At 30.7% G+C, this 18,729-nt stretch overlaps 3 protein-coding genes and 1 long non-coding RNA gene across 9 annotated transcripts; 3 read left to right on the plus strand and 1 right to left on the minus strand.

The window, feature by feature from the left end:
- Window positions 1-8,958: 8,958 nt before the first annotated feature.
- Window positions 8,959-14,052, plus strand: LOC107429436 (uncharacterized). 2 transcript variants are annotated; one of them, XM_016040120.4, is made up of 7 exons: window positions 9,440-9,580; window positions 10,998-11,064; window positions 11,291-11,376; window positions 11,491-11,613; window positions 11,772-12,572; window positions 12,665-12,881; window positions 12,995-14,052. In XM_016040120.4, the coding sequence occupies exons 2-7, from the start codon at window positions 11,046-11,048 to the stop codon at window positions 13,549-13,551; spliced, it is 1,803 nt and encodes a 600-aa protein (XP_015895606.3). In that variant the 5' UTR covers window positions 9,440-9,580; window positions 10,998-11,045; the 3' UTR covers window positions 13,552-14,052. The 2 variants fall into 2 exon arrangements, with proteins under 2 accessions (XP_048318270.2, XP_015895606.3); XM_048462313.2 differs by lacking the exon at window positions 10,998-11,064 and having other exon boundaries at window positions 8,959-9,580.
- On the minus strand, window positions 13,720-15,590 carry LOC132800208 (uncharacterized). The gene is made up of 2 exons (XR_009635082.1): window positions 15,486-15,590; window positions 13,720-15,433 (listed from the first exon to the last, which is right to left on the minus strand). It is a non-coding gene; the product is annotated as an uncharacterized LOC132800208 (long non-coding RNA).
- On the plus strand, window positions 14,193-17,499 carry LOC107429430 (uncharacterized). Of its 5 annotated transcripts, none has more exons than XM_060813325.1 (4): window positions 14,193-15,426; window positions 15,560-15,692; window positions 15,792-15,873; window positions 17,183-17,499. In XM_060813325.1, exons 2-4 carry the CDS (start codon window positions 15,573-15,575, stop codon window positions 17,341-17,343), a joined length of 363 nt encoding a protein of 120 aa, XP_060669308.1. In that variant the 5' UTR covers window positions 14,193-15,426; window positions 15,560-15,572; the 3' UTR covers window positions 17,344-17,499. The 5 variants fall into 5 exon arrangements, with proteins under 5 accessions (XP_060669308.1, XP_060669307.1, XP_060669309.1 ...); XM_060813324.1 differs by having other exon boundaries at window positions 14,193-15,422; XM_060813326.1 differs by having other exon boundaries at window positions 14,193-15,422; window positions 15,571-15,692.
- Window positions 17,500-17,779: 280 nt separating this feature from the next.
- LOC107429432 (heavy metal-associated isoprenylated plant protein 26) lies at window positions 17,780-18,601 on the plus strand. Its single transcript, XM_016040114.4, has 3 exons — window positions 17,780-17,919; window positions 18,054-18,135; window positions 18,272-18,601. Exons 1-3 carry the CDS (start codon window positions 17,908-17,910, stop codon window positions 18,451-18,453), a joined length of 276 nt encoding a protein of 91 aa, XP_015895600.2. The 5' UTR covers window positions 17,780-17,907; the 3' UTR covers window positions 18,454-18,601.
- The last annotated feature ends 128 nt before the right edge of the window (window positions 18,602-18,729 follow it).

Raw genomic sequence — 18,729 nt, forward strand, 5'->3', positions numbered from 1 at the left:
AACAATAATCAAAATGGATTCAAAGTTTTCAAATTAATATTTTATTTCATAATTAGATGAGTTCAAAAATATGTAAGGTAGATTCATACAATACTCATAAAAAATATAAATATATTTTATTTACAAAATTAATATTACAAAACTATTAAAAAAAAAGGAATTAACGTACAAAGAAAAAGACAATCAAAGAATTTAAATATTTTGTGACAGAAATGTATACAAACCAAGAACATAGAAAAGATTCATCAATAAATAAATAAATAAATAGTGGGAGGCAAGTCCACGGTAAGACGAGAAGGGCGTCCTCATTTGAACATTTTATTAAAAATAATGAAGAGCTGACAGGCGAGAGTCAAGATGGGTGGAGGTCACGTGAATACCGGGTAAACGAAGCCAATAGAAGGTAGGTTGTACCTGTTACCGGTAAAAGCCGGTGAGAAAACATTTATCGTTTGAACGAGGCAACCGGAGGATTTGCAACTATATCAAAATAAGATCCCGTAGAAATCTCCCGCCTTTTGAGAGAGAGAGAGAGTGACCAATTTTTCTTTTTTTTGTTGGGTGGGCCGGCTTAGCTGTCTTTCTGAAGCCATTTCCTAAGGCTTACGTCACCTCTTTTGCCTTTATTCGTGACCTTATCTTTTTCCTCATTTATTTATTTATTATATAATAAATAATTGAAATAAATATTTTTATATAAATTAGTATTTATTTTAAAAGGAGGAAAAAGACATGGTGTTTTGACGCGTATCATTTTGGCTGGTGCGGCACGTCTATGGGCTGTTTGACGTCTTACCTAAGGAGAAAAATGGTTCCTGGACCATTTTGCTTTACAAAGTACCTTTATTTAAATTTTGATAAGAGTTAAAAAATGTAATTGACTAGAATTTTAAATAGCCAAATCTGCCAAATCAAAATAGAAAAATAATTGTGTTGAGAAAAAAATATTAAATTGGAGAAAAAGATATTTTTAAGAGTTAAATATTGAAAAAATTAAATAGAAAAACTTTACCCGACAAACTAGAAAAACAAATTTTCAAACTTTTAATGAAAGACAATTTTAAGTGAAAAATGGGAAAAAAAAAATAATAAATAAATCCTAATCAACTAATACTTATTAAAATTTAAATGGAAAAATTTTATAAAGAAAAGTGATCCGGAGATCACCTCACTTTTCTCCCTTATCTAATGGAAGTGAAGTGTGGCGTGGCAGAACCCTGATCTCTACTTGTGCCAAAAAATAAAGTAAATAAATAAATCCCGCCGTTTCGTTTTATTTATTTATTTGTAACGGCTATAAGCATTTAAGACGTTTATCTGACTTTATCTCTTTTCTTTTTTCTTCTCCAAAATTTATTAAATAAATAATGTACTAGAACACTCTCGCTCTGGTCTTATTATTGGTTAAATTACTCTAATGTCCTCTAGGTTTTACGAGTTTCGTAGAAATATTTTTACAGTTTTTTATTAAATGATATAATTTTCCTTTTAAGTTCATTTTCATTTCAGTATTACTCCTTTGTATATATCAAAATTTTAAAATACTTATATGCATTTTTTTTTTTATGGACTTGTATGTACAAAATGCAAATATTGTACTTTGGTGTATATTTTATTTAGACCCCCTTTCAAATTTATCATAACTAACTATACTTAAATTCCATTTCAAAGAAAAGAAATCCCATATTTAAATTTTATGATTTTGGAATATCATCATTAAATTCTATTCATTATATTCTATTTATCAAAATAGATTAACCTTTCAATTTTTTCTAATTAGTTTTAACGTTGAAAACTACATAAAAATCAAAAATTGACTTTTTTATTAAATAATATTATGAAAATATAATTATAATTTTAAACTGAAAGAATTAATTGATAAAAACTGTCAAATAAATTAAAGTGATGATTTTTTTAAAGGAAAAATGCATAAATATAATCAAAATAAATTGAAAATGTCTAAATGAATTTTTTTCTATGTAAGTGTATGTATAAGAAACTGTGAAAATTTTATATGTAAGTATTACAAATAGCCTGACATTACAAATTTGCAATAAAAATAAAATTTAATAGAATATTATCCTCATAAATGAATGAGCTCTCTTTCATGCAATATATATAATTGCTACAGAGAGAGCTAGTATGTATGTTTTATAATGCGTCCTCACAAGATTACAATTTAATGTCAATTTTTTAACAAATAATCTACACTTTTGGTTAAAAAAAAAAAAAAAAACTCTTTCCTTTCTTTCTTCTACGATCCTAAAATTTCCTAAAATTTCAATAATAATATTCAGAATATATATATATATGTATATATATATTTTTTTCTATAAGCATCAAGGTCGTGTGTTTGTATTATATATATATATATATATATGAGAGTGACTATGCCCCGGACGTTCGGATAGGGTGGAAAAACGAGCGAAAAACATGCTGTAATTGGTGACCGTTGGATGTTAATAAATTACAATGGATGGTCAAGATTAATTCCCTCTCGTTTATTCTCCTTCCTCTCTCAGCCCTCTTCCACCTGACGCCACCACTGTTTCTTTAGTCAAAAATAGAAGAAAAAAATTAATTTTCCCTCCCATTTCCTTCATCTCCCACCTCTCTTCCACCCCATTCAACACCACCTGCCACCATCTTCTCTTCCATTTTCGGCAGCCATCACCCATTGTGATTAAAACAGCCATCAGCCACCGGCCACTGTAATACAGATTCAACTTAAAATAATAATAATAATAATATTCTCCCCCATTTCCTTCATCTCCCACTCCACTTCCATCCCATTCAACATCACCTGCCACCATCTTCTTTACCATTTCCGGCATCCATCACCCACTGTGAGCCCAACAACCACCAGCCATTGTGATACAGATTCAACTAAAAAGAAAAAGGAAAAAAGAAAAGAAAAGGGGAGATAGTGGAGAGGAGGAAATATCTAACATAGAAGATGAATCCACGATAGGAAGCTCCAATGGCTGGACACGAAGGTATTTCTTGCCAAAAAAAATTTGCTTTTTGATGGGTGGGAGAGGAGGGAAGGCAAATTTTTTTGAGTGAAGAAACAGAGGTGGTGTCGGGTGGAAGAGGGGTGGGAGAGGAAGGAGAATGAATGAAAGGGAATTAATCTTGACCATCCATTTTAATTTATCAACATCCAACGGTCACCAATTACAGTATGTTTTTCATCCGTTTTTTCTCCCCATCCGGATGTCCGGAACATAGTCACTCTCAAATATATATATATATATATATTTGTATTTTATGTGAAAGGGACACCTTTTATTTTCATATTTAAAACTTGTCCAAAATCGAAATGGTCTTTTAAAATTTCATGTACCGTATGAATTTTGAATCTAGTTATTTTCATTTTATTGGTTTTCTTCTTTTGCCGTGCCCCTATAATATAAATAAAGCAAACTTTTAATATTTTTTATGGCATTGTAAATTTTGTTTATGTTAATGTTCCAATCCTAATTAGGGATGGACATGAATTGGGTTGGTTTGGTTTTGAATCGAAATACAATTCAATCCATACATATTGATTTTTCTAATTTACAATTCAAATCAAACCATTAAAGTATTAAATCCAAACCAAACCAAACCATTTATGATCGGTTTGGTTTGAATTGGTTAATCGGTTTGAAACTTACTAATTTATAAATATATAATACAAATAAAAAAGTTTTCAAATATAAAATATAAATAATAAATTATAATTATCCAAACATAAAATACAATTAGAATAATATAACATAGTCTACAATGGAAAATAAAGAAGAAAATATAGCAAATGATACACATTATGCACTTATTAAATAGCAAACATTAATGTCATCATCTCACTCCTATAAAATCAAATTAAAATTGTTAGAACAAATAATGTAAAATAATATATTCGTCAAAATTCATTCACTCAATAATCAATGCATAATTTCTTTTTTTTTTAAACCTTAAAACTTTGGTAAATCATAAGTCAATCAACGTTAACAGGTTCACTAATTTTAGTTGATTCTGTAAGCTCTACAAAGATCAAAACAATAAAATTAGCAATAAATTATATTTAAACATTTATTTATAAATATATATATAAGTAACAATTTGATACAATATATGTAGATATATATATTTATATATATATATGATGGGGATGTAAAAAAATATATATATATATATATTATGGTGATGGTGATGGACTGGTGGTGGGCGGCAACAAAGGTAAATGTTTAGTTTAAGATTATAACTTATAATTTGATTTGAGATTTGGGATATAAGGATGTAAAAGAAAAAAAAAATTATATATATATATATATATTAAAAATCAATATATAAAAATGGAAAAAAAATTTAAAAATTAATATATAAAAATGAAAAATTATTCTAAAATTAATATATAAAAATAAAAAAATAAAAAATTATATAATTTTTTAGTTATATAATATTTTATTTGGATTGGATTGGGTTGGATTGGATTTATATTTCCAATCCATAACCAATCCAATCCATACAATTTATAATATTTTGAACCCAATCCAATCCAATTGATATAAAAATCCAATCTAAATCGTTAAAAATTGATTGGATTGGGCGGGTTGAACGGATTTGATTGGATTTTGCCCACGCCTAACCCTAATAAAAAAAAATGTTAATGTTCCTATTATTAATAAGTCACTCTTATATATGGATTATCAACTTTTTTGTTATCGAATAATGGAGTAATTTGTAATATCTATAGAGCCTCGTCCAAATTTTTTTAAGTTTGGTCTCATATATCTTGTACATTATTTTTTGGAATTTTGGACATTCAGTTTTCATAAAAAAGGATATAAATTTCTTAAATCATCAAAAAATAATTAAAAAATTTATTATATAATTTATGAAAAGTACATATATATAATTTATGATATATTTCAGTGATATATAAATTAGATAGAATTTTTATAAAAACCTGTTCTAAACTTTTTGCATGTCTAATAGAGACGTAATTACATTTGGCTAAGTCATAAGTTACTCTTACTCTTCTTCTTCTTCTTCTTCTTATTATTATTGTATTTTCAGTCATATAATGTAAAAAGTGTAATGCATGACATTTTAAGAGCTGTTATCTTATTTATCAAAAAAAAAAAAAAAAAGAAAGAAAGAAAGAAAGAAAAAAGAAGAAAATATAGCAAATGATACACATTATGCACTTATTAAATAGCAAACATTAATGTCATCATCTCACTCCTATAAAATCAAATTAAAATTGTTAGAACAAATAATGTAAAATAATATATTCGTCAAAATTCATTCACTCAATAATCAATGCATAATTTCTTTTTTTTTTAAACCTTAAAACTTTGGTAAATCATAAGTCAATCAACGTTAACAGGTTCACTAATTTTAGTTGATTCTGTAAGCTCTACAAAGATCAAAACAATAAAATTAGCAATAAATTATATTTAAACATTTATTTATAAATATATATAAGTAACAATTTGATACAATATATGTAGATATATATATTTATATATATATATATGATGGGGATGTAAAAAAATATATATATATATTATGGTGATGGTGATGGACTGGTGGTGGGCGGCAACAAAGGTAAATGTTTAGTTTAAGATTATAACTTATAATTTGATTTGAGATTTGGGATATAAGGATGTAAAAGAAAAAAAAAATTATATATATATATATATATATATTAAAAATCAATATATAAAAATGGAAAAAAAATTAAAAATTAATATATAAAAATGAAAAATTATTCTAAAATTAATATATAAAAATAAAAAAATAAAAAATTATATAATTTTCTAGTTATATAATATTTTATTTGGATTGGATTGGGTTGGATTGGATTTATATTTCCAATCCATAACCAATCCAATCCATACAATTTATAATATTTTGAACCCAATCCAATCCAATTGATATAAAAATCCAATCTAAATCGTTAAAAATGGATTGGATTGGGCGGGTTGAACGGATTTGATTGGATTTTGCCCACGCCTAACCCTAATAAAAAAAAATGTTAATGTTCCTATTATTAATAAGTCACTCTTATATATGGATTATCAACTTTTTTGTTATCGAATAATGGAGTAATTTGTAATATCTATAGAGCCTCGTCCAAATTTTTTTAAGTTTGGTCTCATATATCTTGTACATTATTTTTTGGAATTTTGGACATTTAGTTTTCATAAAAAAGGATATAAATTTCTTAAATCATCAAAAAATAATTAAAAAATTTATTATATAATTTATGAAAAGAACATATATATAATTTATGATATATTTCAGTGATATATAAATTAGATAGAATTTTTATAAAAACCTGTTCTAAACTTTTTGCATGTCTAATAGAGACGTAATTACATTTGGCTAAGTCATAAGTTACTCTTACTCTTCTTCTTCTTCTTCTTCTTATTATTATTGTATTTTCAGTCATATAATGTAAAAAGTGTAATGCATGACATTTTAAGAGCTGTTATCTTATTTATCAAAAAAAAAAAAAAAAAGAAAGAAAGAAAGAAAGAAAGATAGCTGAGCTATTATCTTTTAATTAGTTTCAGAGCAATGTTACAAATATTAAAATATTTATCAAACGATACGTGTTAATATATTATTAGTTAAATTCATATAATCTAAATATGAATAAATGGATATTTTAAATGACCAAGCAAATGAAAAAATAAATTAATGAAATATTACCCTATCATCCATTACATGATGAGTATTTTTTGTAACTTTAATGTTATCATTAATTCTATGTTATTATTGTGATGCATACTATCTTGGTGTTAAAATTGAATTTGGACCAATAAATTAAAGATAGAGCACAAACATAAACTCCATTTAAGCAACAAAAAGAAAGGGAAAAAAAAAAAAAACCTTGTTTTTAATAAGATTTGAATTCTAAATTTGGAATGGATTTTTAATAGTTTGTTTTATCACTGAGCAAAACTTACAAATACAAACTTTTAGTAGTGCGAATTTTCATTATCTATGCTTTTATAAAAACTGAACTATGATATGCCTCGAGGCTAAGCAAGAGGGAAAAAAATGTTAAAGACTTTAGTTATCTTTTTTATTTATTTATTTTTCTCTTTTGCAGGGCTAGCATTTGGTTTACTAGAATAAAATGCAACATAAGAACGTTAAACAAGCATATATAAATTGAAATATAAAGTGAAAATGATTTTAGGAATTTAGTATAAAGTGAAATATGATTTTCCTTCTCTATTAGCCATATTTTAATGTGAATATCATTTCACTAATGCTTATCTAACATGTATAATATATATATATTTTGGTAAATAACCTGTATGTATGTATATCTTATTTAATAGTAAGCAAGACTTATAAGGGAGAAAATCTGTGTATTTTACAACTCTACCTACCTCTTTTATTCTTAAACAATTTTTTGTCTTTGTTTTTTATTTTTTACATTATCCTATAAAGCCACTTGTTATTAAACTTTTTAGAAATATTAGTTTGATTTAACATCTTAGCACGCATTCATTGCACATGCAATTTTGTTTCATAAAGCATAATTTAAATTATTACTCTATGCCAATAAGTTGAAACTTCTATGCAATAAGTGTGTTAAAATTCATTAATACTGAAGAGCAATGTTAAAGGTACTAACCACTTAGAAAAATGCTAAAAATACTAACTAATTTGGTAAAATGTAAAAAAAGAAGAAGTTATAATGACATTATTTTATTTGTTGAAATTTTAATATACTCTAAATATAGATAAATAAATATTTTGAATAATATAATTAAATATAAAAATAAATCAATAATATAATAACATTTATTACTTAATATGCTTGTTAATAAATTAATTAGTACCTTTGATATTATTTATTAAGACAATGCTAGGAAAATGGGGACTAATGCTACATATTCAAAACATTGCCACAACTTAACTATCAAACAATATGTGAAAACTTTTTGTAATTATCTCATTGGTTGGAAAATAAATATAATATAAATGTAGCAGATAAATTTTCCAGGATAAATGAGTTTATCAAATAAAAAAAAAAAGGATTAAATAAGTTTCAATATACGTATGACAATATATTTTGCCACGTCATACAGTAAAGTAAAATACCTTCTGCCCCTAGTATTATTTATTCGATTGTAAGTTTGATATCTCAGCGTGATAATCATGGTAAAAAGAAAATTCCAAAACCATACAGCAAACCTCAAGTTTAAGAACTTTTTTCTTTGAAAAATCAAGGTTAAGAACTTAAAAAGGATAACAAAAAAAATTTAATATAAAGACGAATAATATCCAATAAAAGTTTTTTTTGGGTAATAATATCCAATACAAATTACTTATATATATAAGGTGTCATTTTGCCTAATTATCTTTCCTTCAACTTATGGGGTCAAAAAAAAAAAAATGTTAAATGATGATTTATGATCTTGGTGTATAATTATCCTGCCTTTTTTGTTGTTCATAAAAAAAAAATCCTTACTGTCAAAAAAAAAAATAAAAATCCTTCCTTTTTTGTTTAATAATAATTATGTTTTTTACTAAAAAATAATAATAATTATAATTACATTTCGAGACACAATTATTACTCAAAAAATAAAAAAATAAAAAAATAAAAAACAAAAACTGATAAAAAAAAAAGTAGTTTTCTTTTGGCGTTAAAAAACAGCTGGCAATCAGAAAGAGCGAGTCTTCCCTTTCTAACCCGGCAATTGCGGGCACCACCTCTATTCTCAACTTGTATGTTGTCCCCTCCCCCCACAGAATAAAAACCCGATAATATAAACATGTGATGGATATAAAAGAAGAAAAAAGAAAAAAAAGAAAAAAAGAAAAAGAAAAAAAAGCTGGCAATCCGACAAATTGACCAGGGGCAGTTTCGGAAACCAAAACCCCCCCAACTTTTCCATAGTAATCCCCGCAATTTCCTACGAGTTTCCTTCGTGTCATCCTGGTGGACTCAATCACAGCCGTCCATCTCATCAAATTCCCAATCTCGAAACCCTAGCTCACCCCTCCCAATCTTCCTTTGAATAATAAAGTTTTAAATTTTGCCGTTCAATCCCACCAGGGTTCCTTGATATTTTCTTTTACAGCGGGATAGAGATAAGAGAGAGAGAAAGAGAGAGAGAGAGAGAGGCTTGGGTTTGTGAATTATTTGGTATTTCGCTATTTCGATTAGGGTTTTAAATCCCCTCATTTTTCGAATTTAGGAACTGAATCAGGGCCTTCTGGGAACTTTCTTGTATTTTATTGTTTTTTTTTTTTTTTTTTGGTTGGTTTTTGGGATTGCCGGAGATGGAGAGTGTGTCGACGGCAGCGACTGCGACGTCGTCGTTTGGGTTCGTGAATTGGGAGGAGGTGTTTGTTTCCAGCGATAAAGGGAGGAGAGAGGTTCATTATTATTTGAAGCGAAGGGATGGGAGCTCAGATCTGGCTGTGATAGGGAAAGAGAAGAGCTTGAGGCATATGTCTTATCACTACGCTTTACGAAACCGGTCCCTTTTTCTCTCTCCGAGCCTTGCAAAGCTCAAGTCTCGGAGAGAGGTGGTTGATTGGCTTAACTCGGTCGTTTCAGGTATATACTCACTTGTTTCTGTGACCTTCATCAAATTTTTTTTTTCCCGAATTCCTTCTGTTATTCTAAAATACGGGCGGTTCGCCGATTCATTTTGTTTCGAAAATTTGGCGCTCTTCTAGTCTCTTTCTTTTTTTATTTTTTATTTCGTTGTCCAATCTTCGGTTTGGGCGGAGCTTCGTTTGTAATGTTTGCGTTTCGACAATAATATAAAGTTTTATCTTTCCCTTAAACCGTTTTTTAAAGCTTTTTGGGGTTTTTATTTTAGGTTCCTCAGATTCGTTCTATTGGAAAATTTTTAAAAGAAGGTGGTATTGGGGTGGGATTTGGGTTCTCAGAAGTGTTTAGTAAAATAAAGTTCCCTCCCCCTCTTTCCACCTTATATGTCTTCAGATATATGGGATTTAGGGACTCGTTTCGTTGAAATTTTTTTAAAAATTTTCTTTTTTTGGTATAGTCTCAGATTTTTTAATTGTTTTTCAAGAAGAAATTTCTTGAGTATTCTTCTTAAGATTTTTCCTGTATTTATGCGGGGGATATATTTTTAATTTTTTTAATTTTTTTGGTTTTTAAATGGTTCGCTGGATGTTGGTTGTTATAAAGGAGTTGCTTGTATTATTATGGTTTTTATTGGGTTTGCATGTGTTCGGTGTTTATAAGATTTTCCTATTGAATCTAAATGGAGGGACGGCAAATCTGGGGAAAATTTGAAAGTTATCTTCTTTTTCATGGTTTTTCTCATTATTGTTATTATTTTTTTGGGCTTTTTGTGGCTGGGACCTTTTTCTTTTCTGTTGATTGCAATTATATTTTCGGTAAAATTGTTCTATAATTGACGGGTAGGTGGTATTGTGTTTCAAAATTATGTGCTCCGTCCGGTTCTTCAACTTGGTTCTGGTCTAACGGTGTCCGGTGTTCTTGTCCAGCGTGATTTGTTTTTATTTTTTATATTTTCCATTCCTTTATTCTCTGGTGCAAAAATTATCTTCATCTATGGGAAGACGGATTCTCTTTCTTTGTTGGTATCTGTCCCATCTCTCTCTTTCTACCTCTTTGTCAGATCTATACTGGGCTTTATTTTCCTTGAAGAAGGTGCAGCTTCCTGTTGTTGTTCTTGTTATCTTTCCGCTTCTCCCCTATTACTTGAAACCAAGGTCCTTCAATAATTTTGGAAAGTGGGTCTCCTTGGGAGTTGATTGTTTGTAATGTTCACCGCAGCCTGTAGGCCCTGTACGATTTGCATTTATTTATTTCGGGTCTCCTTTTCTTTCTTGGCCATCATGTCTTTTTAATGTGGTTTCTTCCCTTGACGTCGTGTCAGTCTCTGCGATTTCTATTCAACCTTGACCATGAGCTCTGTTCTTCATAGTATTACTGGTGTTCCTGTTTCTGTAACTGACTATGATCTGGGCTGCAGGAATGTTAATTAAATTGTAAAGAGCTGGTTGAGAGCATCGGAATCCTTATGCCCTCAAAATATCTAGGTCAAGATCCTTCACGGCCAAATTTATTGTGTTTTCTCATTATAATCTATGGTGTCTATGGTACTTTGACTCACAGTTATTACATGAAATCCCTGCTTTCAGGACACATATTCATTTCCATGTGATTTGTTATTTTACATGTTGCTATGCTTTTTCTTGTTATAAGTTTTTCTTTTATCTTTAGATCTAAATTAATTATATTAATTTAATTTATTATTTTCTTTAGATGCTTCAGCAAACAAGCCGACTTATCTAGATGGTGGATTAGTTGGTGGTAAAGATGCATCCAAGTTAGATATTGAATCTTTTAAGGTATGATTTGTGATACTACATTCCTTCTAAGTTTTAAGACTTCTATATGTTTTTTCTTATATATTTTGTTTTTAAGTCTCTTTTTTCACTCACCTTTTTTCCTTTTTACACCAGGATATTCAATTACGGAAGTTGGGCCGTTATACTAAAGAGTTCCTATGGTTAGGTTCACCATGGTCATGCCGGAGAAAGCGGTGGCATTACAAGTCGTTCCAGCGTAACGGTGTTAAAATATCTGTGAGTGCAGGATCTTGGTTTTTGAAAATTCTCTTACTTGCTATGTATATGTTGGTTACTTTCTATTATGTAGGTTTTTCGTATTTGGTTTTCATTTTTGTTCTGTTTTCTTGGTTATCTGACATATGCATTGCTGACTTTTGTGAAAACTTTTTCAGGTTCATGACTTTGTATATGTTTTAGCAGAGGAAGATAAACGCCTGGTTGCTTACTTGGAAGATATGTATGAGGACTCTAGAGGCAATAAGATGGTTGTGGTACGGTGGTTTCACAAAATTGATGAGGTTGGTATTGTTTTGCCTCACAATTATAATGACAGAGAGATTTTCTTTTCTCTTTGTCTTCAAGATCTCAGTATTGAATGCATAGATGGATTGGCCACAGTCCTCAGTCCCCAGCATTTTGAGAAATTTCTTAACGAGGCTAGACAGACCCGGCTGGAACCATTTTTATGTCACAAGCAATTTGAGAATGAAGAAGTCAAGCCTTTTGATATAACTCAAGTTAAAGGTTATTGGAAACAGGACATACTCAGATATATGTACACACTTTCTCCTTCAAAGGATTGTGGGAATTCTCAGCAATCAGATGAAGACCTGAAAGAGAACATGAACCCCATTTCTGTCAGGCCAAAGAAGAGGCAATGCACTGAGAGGCGAGATTCAATGAATGTGGCATCTGGACATGTGCAGAATTCACTTAACAGAGTAACTGATCGCAAAAATGGAAATGAACTCTGCAGCCTAAGAGAAGGAGCTTCTGCTGCTACTTTACCTAATAAAGTAGCTAAGGAGACTTCACAATACTTAGCAGTAGGTTCTCAGGTTGAAGTTCTTTCACAAGACAGTGGCATTAGAGGATGTTGGTTTAGAGCTTCAATTATCAAGAAGCACAAGGATAAGGTAAAGGTGCGATATCACGACATCCAAGATGCTGCTGATGAGGCTAATAAGCTTGAGGTATTTTTGTCCTCTTTTTGGGGTTAATGTTGTAGTTATGCCTGTTTTTAATTCATAAAATTTACTTAAATCGTGGTGTTTTGTTGGTGTAGGAATGGATTTTAGCTTCAAGAGTAGCTTCTCCTGATCGATTGGGTCTCTGGACAAGTGGAAGGACTGGTATTCGCCCGTCTCCACAGTCCAATAAAGGCCGCGTTTCATGGGCTATTAATGTAGGGACTGTTGTGGATGTTTGGTGGCATGATGGGTGGTGGGAAGGCATTGTAGTGCAAAAGGAATCTGATGACAGATTTCACGTATATTTCCCAGGTTTGGAAAGATTTCCTTTCAAATCTTTTTATTTTTCATATAGGAAGTTTACAAAATATTAAGTTTAATATGGTTCTAATTATATTGATTTATTGTTTTTAATATTTTTGTAGGTGAAAAGCAAGAGATGACCTTTAATCATGGCGAATTAAGACTAAGACACTCTCAAGAGTGGTTGGGAGATGCGTGGGTCCAGATGAAGGAGAGGCCAGATGTTGTGACGTCAATAGTATCTCTTCTAGAAAAGAAGCAAGTTTTGGGAGAAACATGTCATGACATTCCGGAACAAGTTACTGTCTTTGAAAGGGAACAAGTGAGGAAAGTTGAAAGTGGACAGGGTGATTCATGTCAGGATTCTGAATGTGGCAAGGATGTAAGGGCTAATAAACTTGAGGCAGTTCCAGATCTTTCAAAGGATGATCTGCTTGCACAGTTGAAGTGGAAGTCATCAAGAAAAAGAAGACGCAGTAGTGGCAGCTCTGTCCAGAAGATGCACTACATTGTAGCTAATAACAATGGCTCCCCTGATGCTGTTCTCTCTCGCACATGTGAAAGATTTTTGCTCCCTCCTTCGCTGAAAGTTGATCATGAAAACTGCAAATTCGCAGGGGATTCTCTTTTTAGCTCTTCTGTGGTGCCGCATTTAACTAGCCTGGTTATGTCTAGGTGATTGGTTCCCTTGGTGCAATAGATTTTTGATTCCCACATTAGCATAACTGCAAGTATGTGGGTTGCGATGCCTCTAACAATCGTTGTTATGTTTTAGGTGATAGGTAGTAGTTTAACCCTAGTTTCCCTACCATTATTTTTTTTTCCTTCTGGTTGCTTTCTTTTCCAAAGTATATATACAAACTCTTTATAGTGCATCCGTTCGATGGCTATCTCTTTTCGCAGTCCATGTAATGCAGTTAGCAATCTCATCTCGGGAAATGTTTATTTTAAGAAGTCATGGCAATCTAGTTGCTCGTGGTGTTTGTATCTATGTAACATTAGCCTTTTAGGGTCGATATGCCCTTAGAATTTTAGGCAGATTTCAGTAGAATTACCTTATAGAGCTCCTCTAACTTTGCACTAGTAGTTTAGAGCAATGAGTGAAGGTGGATTTCCTTTTTCCTTGTAATTTGTATATCCTTTCTGGGGGTAATAAGAAATTTATCTCATCGCTTGCATCTTTTTGAGCTTGGTTATTTTTCTGCTGTTTTGTAGGATCCTTTTCCTATTTTCTGTTTAACGAGTTTCCGTTAATGAGTCTTAGCTGCAAATTGAAATTCCTTCTTTTGCTTGTAAAGGGAGTTTGATTTATGGTTTCCAATCTTTAAAAAAGAGGCTGGGTTTAGTCCGTTATACAGTAGAAAAGTTGGATCCTTTTTCCACTTTCTGTTTAACGAGTTTGGTTGATGAATTTTAGCTGCAAATTGAAATTCCGCTTTTGCTTGTAAAGGGAGTTTGATATTTTGAAAAAGGAGGGTGGTTCTAGTCCGTTATACAGTAGAAAAGTTGGGTACACCAATGAAATTTGACCAGTGTGCGTCGTTTGCCGTATTCTATTTGATGATCTGGTGGCAATTAGTATGATTTCTGTCTTGTGGCCATTCAGACTAGAATAGTGTTGGCATCAGCTTAGTGGACGGCTGGTCATCTACGATTAGTCAACAGCAATAGCAATATCTAAATTTAATATATTTAATGCTAGCACAAGCCACCACTTGTTTGACTTTGGGTGGGTTTCTGGAATCATTACGTGTAAATCCATAATATACATACTTTTATAATTTTAGATTTAAACATTATTATATTAATTTAAATCATTTATTAGGGGGTCAAAAAACACAAAAAAATAAAAAAAATAAAAAAGGGAGAAAATTCTATTCTACTCTTTATTGGGAATTTTCAAAACATAAAAAAAGGTGAATTTTGACGGTATATATGTATTTAGTCCACTAGTCTCCATATTATTTCAATAAACCAATCTTTAAAAGTTGGAAATTGTCTTAAGTTTGAATAACGAGGATAGAGGGTTTGGTAAACATGTCACCAATCTCATTGCTAGTGAAGCTCAGTCAGAGCCAAGAAAGCCCCATCAAAAATTAGGAAACAATTATCTGTGTGCTAATATGGGTTAAGTTGAGATCATCAAATATTATTAAGAAAATTATTTGATAATTATGACTAATTTTTTGTTAGGAGACAGTGACTAGATAGATTAATTTAACTTAAAGTTGGATAATAAAGAGAGATGGAATTGGTCTTATAAGCAACCTCGAAGGAATAATTTCAGTGAAGAAAACGAAAAAGAGAGAGAGAGAGAAACAAGGGAAAACAAGCACTTTGTGGGACAGACTTTTTGTGAAATAAAGGATCTTTGTCAACTAGGCAAAAGACCGTTTTCACTTTACTGAACTATTTTTATCCTTCTTGGTTGCCTTGCCTTCCAACAAACTGAAAAGCTGAAGCTACTTAGAAAGATGAGATTGCTCTTTCACCGCAGAAGAGGCTGTTCTTAGATCTTTTTCTCTCTTTTTCTTTCTGCGAGATGCGATTGTACGTGTTACCTTACTCTTATTGATTCTTTTTCTTTCTGCGAGATGCGATTGTACGTGTTACCTTACTCTTATTGATGATTATTCTATATATTTCAAGGTTTTTTATTCCCTCCCAATGTTTACATGATTGGATAGCAATTACCTAGGCATGGCTTGTGGTGATCGGAATAAGATAAAGAAGCTCTCTGGAATTGGAATTAGAAAGTCTAAGAGCTTGTTGCCTCCTGGAACTAGTCTTGCTTCTGTTGAATCCTTATCCGTGCCTCTTGTTAGTTTTTTTTTTTCTTTTTCTTTTTCTTTTTTTTTCTTTCTCTCTCTTTCTCTTTGTTGCTTGTTTGGCTTCAGGGTTGATTTTGGCTCAAAACAGGTTCAGGAAATTGTTCTTTCTGCGGATATTCGGTGTAGCCAATGTCAAAAGAGAGTAGCTGATATAATGTCCAGAATGAGTGGTAAGATTTTCTCTATAGTTTGCCTTTTCTTTTTAATAGCTAAAAGGTCATTTTGGGTGTCTTTGGGTTCTACTTTTGACGAATTTCGTTAGCTTTTCAGTGGGTTAACATTGAAACTGAAACCATAGCCTTTACATAGAGATTTTGGCCATGAAACTTGGAAGCAAATTTTCATTTTACCCCTTGTTTTCTTTCTCAAGGGCAAAAGCAGGCAAAGCTAATCGCTTACTAATTCTTAATTATATACCCAGTAACTAAAAATTTGGTTACTTTTTTCCTTTCTTCTTCTGAGTTTGGTTCCCTAAACATTCTCAGATTCTATAGTTTGGTTGCCATCCTCAAAAATATCTCCAAACGGGATTGGGGATACCTAAATCTCCATCTGATTTTTCCATTTTCATGATTTTTGTACCAATTAATGCTTATACTTACATATTTTATAATTTTATTATCTTTGCCGCACTGTGAATAAAGACGGGCATGGGTGTATAACTTACCTGGCTGAGGGTGACATGGCGTTTCTAGGCTAGTGTAGTACAAGTTAAATACCATGACATTTTACAGTTGTGATTGGTTAAAGTTTAAAGCTCAGGGAATCCTGTTTTGTTTATGGGACCATTTTACATGTGTTTGCATGGACATTTTGTGATGAATTGGGGGTCCTTTTTCATTGTACTGTCTTGTCATGAACTCTTTCAATTTGGAGTTACATGCCTTATGATGAAAAAATTATTATAGTTTTGCATCCCTTTTGGGATCAATTTGGAGAAGTCTCAATTATTAGGAAAATGAGTTTTTCCAACATTCATAATAGGTCGAATCCTTGTGAGTATATGGGTGTTTCAAGTGGCCTTGCATTTCAAGCTTATAAAATATATATATATATGTACATGTATATGTATATATATATATATATATATATATATATATATATATATATATATATATATATATATATATATCTATCTTAAAAATCAAGCACTTTTGCATTATTAGTCAAATGCTCTATGCAAAGTAACAAAAAAAAAATGTTACATTTCTAGTCAGTAACAAAAAATAAAAAATGTTACGTTTCTAGTCAAACTCTAACAAAAAAGTTATTTTCGTTCTCTTCAAAACATTTTAAATTTCTCTAAGAAGCAATTTTAGATAGAAAAATGTCGAATTTTTGGTGTGGTCATTTACATTTAGCTTGACAAGTGTCAAACGAAGCTTATAAACTAAAACTAAAAAATTGTGCTGTACAACGTGTTCTTTGTCTAGTTTGATATTAAATTTCGTTAACATTCACATCCTTTGATGGGGGCAGAGACAGATTCAATTGAAGTAAATGTGTTGGAGAAGAAGGTGACACTCACTTGTAGATATCCCATCGTTGCCAAAGTTTCCACGACTCGCCAATTCACTGACATAGACAGGAATTCTCTTAACAAAGTTGCCTTTTTCAGACGGATATTTACATCTTCCTGAAGTTGACTATATATCACAAAATTTAAGTTCAGTTCCAACATGTCAAGGGGTTTTTCTTTTCTTTTTGTATCTTTTTTTTGTTTTTTTTTTTTTTAAATCCTGATTGTCCATGTATATTACCTTCACTTCAATGAATATAATAGTTGAATATATATATATATATATATATATATGTAGAGAGGAAAAGAGAGAGATGGCTTAAATTTTCTGTAATGTAAATCTTTGTGGGCAAGAAAGAGATGCTTAAAAATGTTGCATGTGGGTAATGCAAAACCATATGATATTATACCTGAAGGGATTCTTCCCCTTTCCCAATAAACAAACAAACTTCCCAGTGAAGTTAAGGAATATATGCATATAAGCTATTCATTACAAATAAAATCTCCAACCTCTAATTCTCTTGCTGTATTCAAAGCAGAATCAGATTCCAAAATGAAGGGGAACAATTTCCATGAGACCATCCAAAAGTAGTTGGTCCTAAAATCGATCTTTCATTATTCTCAAATTCCATAAATTCCTTTTTTTCTCAAATTCTCTTTCAGATCAACCAAACCTTCGATCTTCATGTCAGGGAAGGCAAGTTCCTGTAGCATCTTAAATATTTCTTATTATTTTTAGTTTCTATATATTCAAAGATTGAAAATTATTTTTCCGAGAAAACAAACAAACAAAGTTTTCAAAATGGGTATTTTCTTTTTGACCAATTACAGTATTGCTGCATGGTGATGAGGCTCAATATTGATTGCAATGGATGCTGCAGGAAAGTGAGAAGAATCCTTCTAAATATGAAAGGTAGGCCTTTGTTTGGTCATGCAATTAAAAGTTGTTCCTGGTTTTAGAACAGGTTAAAAACAAGTTTTTAATAACAAACACTAATTAAGCTTTTTTCCATTAATATCGGACCTTATACTTTGGTTTGATGTTGAAGAAATAGAAACACATGGGATTGATAAGCAGCACTACAGGGTAAGCGTATGTGGGAGATTTAGACCGTCGGATGTGGCGATCAAGATGAGAAAAAAGATGAATCGTAGGGTTGAAATTCTGGAAATCCTTGAGTTCGATTCCACTAATGAACAAATAGAGGATAGGCTAGTGTTAGGGGCTTGATGATGTAGAAATTTCCCAAATTATGTATGTTTGAATAATATTGTGGGAGGAGAAATTATCAATTCAATTGCCATTTCTAGGACAATACAACTATTTGTAAATTAAGTTTTATTTTTTAAACTATTTGTAAATTAAGTTTTATTTTTTATTTTATTTTCCATAGCATTTATAAATTAAGTTAGATGTATTAAAGAATGCCAAAATATATGATATGTTATAGAAATTCATTAGAGAGGGAAACTTTTTTTTTTTTTTTCCCTCTGAATTAACGATCCA

Source organism: Ziziphus jujuba, chromosome 12, assembly GCF_031755915.1.
Source record: "Ziziphus jujuba cultivar Dongzao chromosome 12, ASM3175591v1".
NCBI lineage: Eukaryota > Viridiplantae > Streptophyta > Magnoliopsida > Rosales > Rhamnaceae > Ziziphus > Ziziphus jujuba.

Bases quoted from the DNA above. Each gene is read 5' to 3' on its own strand.
- LOC107429436 (XM_048462313.2), top strand. From the start codon at position 9,301: ATGGAGAGTGTGTCGACGGCAGCGACTGCGACGTCGTCGTTTGGGTTC. The intron at 9,581-11,290 runs GTATATACTCAC...TATTTTCTTTAG, and splicing joins GCTTAACTCGGTCGTTTCAG to ATGCTTCAGCAAACAAGCCG. The intron at 12,573-12,664 runs GTATTTTTGTCC...TTGTTGGTGTAG, and splicing joins ATGAGGCTAATAAGCTTGAG to GAATGGATTTTAGCTTCAAG.
- LOC107429430 (XM_060813324.1), top strand. The intron at 15,693-15,791 runs GTTAGTTTTTTT...GGCTCAAAACAG, and splicing joins AATCCTTATCCGTGCCTCTT to GTTCAGGAAATTGTTCTTTC. The intron at 15,874-17,182 runs GTAAGATTTTCT...TGATGGGGGCAG, and splicing joins TATAATGTCCAGAATGAGTG to AGACAGATTCAATTGAAGTA.
- LOC107429432 (XM_016040114.4), top strand. The intron at 18,136-18,271 runs GTAGGCCTTTGT...TTGATGTTGAAG, and splicing joins AATCCTTCTAAATATGAAAG to AAATAGAAACACATGGGATT.